This window comes from Mobula hypostoma, chromosome 18 (assembly GCF_963921235.1).
Source record: "Mobula hypostoma chromosome 18, sMobHyp1.1, whole genome shotgun sequence".
Taxonomy (NCBI): Eukaryota; Metazoa; Chordata; class Chondrichthyes; order Myliobatiformes; family Myliobatidae; genus Mobula; species Mobula hypostoma.
Genome location: NC_086114.1, coordinates 57,317,209 through 57,323,208, shown reverse-complemented (window position 1 = coordinate 57,323,208; position 6,000 = coordinate 57,317,209). Strand labels below are relative to the sequence as shown.

The 6,000-nt window shown below is 33.4% G+C and overlaps 1 protein-coding gene across 1 annotated transcript in view; it reads left to right on the top strand.

Moving 5' to 3' along the window:
- The first annotated feature begins 651 nt into the window (after positions 1–651).
- ireb2 (iron-responsive element binding protein 2) overlaps positions 652–6,000 on the top strand; it is a 59,959-nt gene continuing 54,610 nt past the window's right edge. The window contains exon 1 of the mRNA XM_063070939.1: positions 652–1,178. Coding sequence (XP_062927009.1) covers positions 770–1,178 — 409 coding nt within the window. The 5' untranslated portion in view covers positions 652–769. The remainder of the gene's footprint in view (positions 1,179–6,000) is intronic.

Below are 6,000 nucleotides of genomic sequence, written 5' to 3'. Positions count from 1 at the left end.
TAAAATTGCGGATGGTTGAAGGCACATTTGACATCATCAATCCAAAAAGTTGTGTCATTTCATGGAGGACTGCTTGCTTTCTTCAATCTCTTTAAATTACAGGATTTTGTGATTCTAAGGGATGGGTAGGGAATATAATACAAATTAACCTTAAAACATTACAGTTCTGGATAGAATGAAAAGAATGTAGCTATTTAAATAAAGGGAGCACATCTAATTTAAATATAAATTTGCAAAAGCTCCATGTCTTCAGAAGTGTATAGCGGGGTTGTGGTGGCAGTCTAGTAATGATGTAAAAGCATGAACACACTTTCGAGCAAACGATTCCAAGCTAGAAAAAGAAATTTATACTGAGTAGGTTGGGCATACTCTGGAAATATATTTGTTTAACAATCCAGAAATAGTTAATCTTCTTTTCTCTACAGATATTTGAGGATTTTAATGTTTTTAGTTTTTCTGATCTCCAAAGTCTCAGTTTTGTTACTCGAAAACCGGACAAACTTTTTTTTGTTTTGCGGTGTTAGTCTTGTTTATATCATGCCTTTTGTACAGTATTTGAGTAATTGGCTTTTAGGGGATTTCAAGCTGAGGTGAAAGTCCTTGGCTGTGAGTTCAATGACCTGGTTAAGTATCTCCAGTGGACGGAGGACCGCCCCTGTTTGCCAATGGAGTAGCAGTATTTTTCTGCTGCTCTTAGTTCTCTTTCTTTCCCCCTAGTTTAAGCTTTGAATTTAAAATTTTTACTTGTTGATTCTTGAGGGGGATCAATATGTCTATGTCTACAAGAAGTGGGAAGAATTTACCTGAACCGAGTGATAAAGGTAATGGGAAAGGAAAGGTGCAAAAGGAAAGATCTGACGAAATGCCATCGTGGGCTGAAGATATCGTTCGGACACTGAATTCAATTACGGATCAGAATGGATCAATTAAAGACCAACTGGAAAAGAATCATAATGAAATGAAGTCATTTCTGGGAAAACTTAAAGACCTGAAAACTCAAGTTATTATACATGAAGACGAATTGAAGATAACTAAGCAAAAGCTGTCTGAAGCTACAACTCGTTTGGAAAGATATCAAAATAAGATTATAGACCTGGAACCTAGGTCTCGACGAAGGAATATAAGAATTGTTGGGCTGCAGGAAGGAGCTGAAGATGCAGATCTAATGGCTTACTTTGGTAAGCTTTTCCATACTTTATTTCCTACCATTCTATCAAAGCCACCTGCTATAGACAGGGCACACAGGGCGTTTATCTTGAAATCGAAGGACTCTAGTAAACCAAGATCTGGTTTGCTTTCATCACTTTAAAATTAAAGATCAAATAATACGACAGGCAAGAAGATTATCCAAGAGAGATAATGGAACAAAGATCAAAATTTGCCCTGGTAATGAAACAAGCATATGATAAGAATATTTTCCCGTCTCTCAGGTATCCGACAAAACTAAAAAATTTTCCTCCTAATTCTCCTCCTCGTACTTTTTTTGATCCAAAACCTGCACTGGATTTTGTTCAGGCTTTACCTGCCACTGTCACCAACACCACTGTTGAATGATCCATCTGAAAGGCTGTTTGGCTATTTCTATATTATTGGCATTTTGGAAAGAAGATTTATGAAGGTCACTTGTATATTTCATCGAGAGACTAATTAAAGGACACGGGGGGTTGTTCTTTATTGCATGTTATTGGTTTTCCTTTGGAAAGATTTACTGTTTAAGTGCCTCTGCTCAAATGATCTCTGGACATTTTATGACTGAGGGAAGAAGATAAGGCGATTTGTTCCTTTAATTTAATACTTCGTAGCTAATTGGTAGTTTTTCCTACTAATAGGGCTTCTTATATATTTTTCTGTTCTATTATAACATTTTATAACTGAATTTAAAGCTTTTTTAGGGAATTAATATTAAACTTAAACATGGTGCTGGATTTTCTCTCTGAGAGATATTATTATTTTGGTTCTTTCTTGTTTATTAGTCGATGGAATGTAAATACTTTTTTTTCCTGAGACTTTATTGTCTTTCTCACAGGGTCACTCTACTTTTTTACTAACTGGGGGGAGGGAAAGAAAACACAGACAGAGCCGTCAGCAGCTTTGAATTCTATCGTAGATCGCTTGCCTTTTTCGGGTTTCTGGGTGTGGGTGGGTGGGTTTAGAGTTAGTTTTTTCCCATTGGGTGGTTCTGGAGCATGTGTGTTTTCTATTTGGTTGTATTCTTCATCACCGCCATCTTTGATCATCCTGCATTGGTATGTGCTTTGTGCATGTATAAAGTAGAATGAAATTATAGTGTGCTGTTCAAATGGATTAATATAATAAGTTGGAATGTACGTGGTTGGAATCATCCTATTAAACGAAAGAAGACTTTTAAAATTATTAACCGATTCCAACCTGATATAATTTTTGCTCAAGAGACACATATCAGGGCGGGAGATCAAAATAGATTTTTTAGATGGTGGAATGGTTTGCAATTCCACTCCACTTCTCAGAGTAAAACAAAAGGCGTGTTTATTTTCATTAAACCTAATATATTTATTCAAGAGGATATTGAATCAGATTCTAATGGTAGATTTTTAATTGTTAAAGGAACAATCTGTAATAGAAAAGTTGTTTTGGTTAATTTGTATGGTTCTAACTTAGATGATCCTTTTTTTAAAAAGGTATTCGCCTTACTGCCTGACTTAAATGAATATATGCTCATAATGGGTGGGGATTTTAATTGTTGTTTAAATCCTATGATTGATAAGAGCTCAACCAATCAGCGACTTCCAAATCGATCCGCGTCATTTATTAATTCCTTTTTGATTGATTTTGGGTTGATTGATTTGTGGAGGTATCTTCATCCTGACAATAGAGAATATTCTTTCTTCTCACGTTTATAAAAAATATTCGAGGAGCGATTATATTATAATTGATCCTCGCTTCTTGCCTAGTGTTAAAACTTGCGAATATGACGCTATTGCTATATCTGATCATGCGCCTCTGAGTTTGTCTTTTGAATTTGATGATGTCACTCTTGCCCAACCACCTTGGCGCATGTCTCAGACATTATTGCAAAACTCTGACTTTGTCACTTTCATTGAAACCCAGATAAAGGAATTTTTTCTTTTTAATGATATAGGGGGTATGTCTAAATTAGTTATATGGGATACATTTAAAGCTTTTTTACGCGGTCAGATTATTCCTTATTCGGCTAAACTTAATAAACAAACTAAAGCAGAATTAGATAGAATTTCAAAACAAATTAAAGATTTAGATAATATTTATGCAATTTCCCCCAATACTGATTTATTTAAACAAAGGGTGGAACTTCAATCACAATATAACCTGTTATTGACTCATCCCATTGAAGGTTATTTGCTTAAGTTAAAGATCCAATTTTATATGTCTGGAGATAAAAATAATAAACTGCTTGCATCTCAATTAAAAATGGCTGCAGCCAAAAGGCAAATCATGAAAATTCATAGGAAAGATGGTACCTTAGCTCAGGAATATGAGGAAATCAATAAGATTTTTCAAGACTTTTATGCTGAGCTATATAAATCTCAATGTCCGTTAGATTCCTCTAAAATGAATGCTTTTTTACGAAAGATTGTTTTTCCTAAAATCTCGGCTGAGGATCAAAAGATTCTCGATGCTCAAATTACTGAAGCTGAAATTCATAAAGCTATTTTTTCAATGCAACCTGGTAAGTCCCCAGGACTTGGTGGCTATCCCGTAGAATTTTATAAAAAATTTGGAAAGTTGCTCTCTCCGTATATGTTGGAAATGTTTAAGGATTCTTTTGTGAAAGGTGACTTACCCTCTACTTTTTATGAGGCCTCTATTTCTTTAATTCTTAAACAAGATAAAAATCCTACTGACTGTGCTTCATATAGACCTATTTCATTACTGAATGTTGACGTTAAGATTCTGTCAAAGATGATGGCCAATCGGTTGGAGAATATTTTGGGTAAAATTATTTGTAAAGATCAAACAGGCTTTATAAAGGGTCATTATTCCTTTTCAAATGTTCGGAGACTACTTAACATTACATTTTCATCCTCTTCGAAAATTCCACAATGTGTTGTATCTTTGGATGCTGAAAAAGCGTTTGACCGAGTCGAATGGAAATATTTATTCGATGTTTTAGAGAAATTTGGCTTTGGTTTTAATTTTAATAATTGGATTAAAATGATATATAAAGCCCCTATTACCACTGTTGTTACTAACAATTGTAGGTCTCCTTTTTTCAGCTTTCACGGGGACAAGGCAAGGCTGTCCATTAAGTCCTTTGTTGTTTAATTTAATATTAGAACCCCTTGCTATTGCTCTTCGTGAGGCTAAAAATATCCATGGGATCTTTGTGAATGAGACCATGCATAAGGGCTCTCTTTATGCTGATGATTTATTGGTTTATATATCTAACCCTGATGAATCCATTCCTGCCCTGTTAAAATTATTTAATGAATTCGGAGGTTTTTCAGGATATAAAATTAAGTTTAGTAAAAGTGAATTATTTCCTTTAAATGATTCTGTTTCTATATATGATAATACTCCTTTTAAAGTTGCAGACTCTTTTAGATATTTAGGTATTGTAATTACTAAAAAATATAAGGATCTTTATAAAACTAATTTTGTTCGCTTAGTAGACTCTATGAAGTATTTATTTAGTAGATGGAGTCCACTTACATTTTCACTTGTTGGTCGTATTCATATAGTTAAAGTGATGATTCTACCAAAATTTTCATATTTATTTCAGAATATTCCTGTTTTTTTGACTAGGAAGTTTTTTGATCCGATTGATTCTCTTATTTTATCTTTTATTTGGAATAATAAAAGACCAAGAATTAGTAAATGTCATTTACAAAAATTGAAAAAGGGTGGAGGTCTTGCTTTGCCTAATTTTAGAATGTATTATTGGGCTGTTAATGTGCAATACATGTCTTTTTGGTTATACTGGGTTGATAAGACTGATCGGCCAATTTGGGTAGATCGGGAACTAAAAGTTGTAAAACAGTTTTATTTAACTTCGTTATTGGGGGCTCCTTTACCTATGCAATTAGGTAAAGTTGTTAATTTAAATTTATATCCTGTGATTAAGTATTCTTTACAAATTTGGCTCCAGTTCCGCAATTCTTTTACTCTTACAAAATTTAAACTTTGTAGTTTAATTTACCGAAATTACTTTTTTAAGCCTTCTTTGAGTGATCCAATTTTTCTACTTTGGAAAAATAAAGGTATTAATTCTTTTTGGGATTTATTTAAAGAAGATAGATTGATGTCCTTTGAATAATTAACTGATAAATATTCTCTTTCATATTCACACTTTTTGCAATACCTTCAAGTTAGACATTTTTTACAAAAATATTTAAGTAATTTCCCTTACATATTGGAGGCTGACCTATTAGATACTATTATGAGTATGAATCCTTTGATTAAGGGTTCTATTGGAAGAATTTATAATTTATTATTACAATGAGATAAGCGTCCTTTGTCTAAGATTAAACAGGATTGGGAAAAGGAACTTAATTTGACTTTTATGACGGAGGATTGGATGCGGATATTGAAGTTGATTAACTCTTCTTCAATTTGTGCTAGCCATTCGTTGATTCAATTTAAAATTGTACATCGTTATCATTTGACAAAGGAGAGACTTTCTAAAATCTTTCCTAATGTTGATAGTCATTGTGATAGATGTAAAACTGAGATAGCTACACTGACACATATGTTTTGGTCTTGTTCTATATTGGAACAGTTCTGGAAGTCAGTTTTCTCAACAATTTCTAAAGCACTTAAAATTAATTTACAACCTAATAAATTAACTGTGCTTTTTGGAATAGTTCCTCAAAATATTCATGGTATTTCTGTGTCTGACCAACAAGTTATTGCATTTGTTACATTGATAGCTAGGAGGGCCATTTTGTTGATGTGGAAGGATACATCAGCTCCCACTTTGTCACAATGATTCTCTCAAGTGATGCTATGTCTTAGTTTGGAGAAAATTAGAAGTCGAACCTTTGA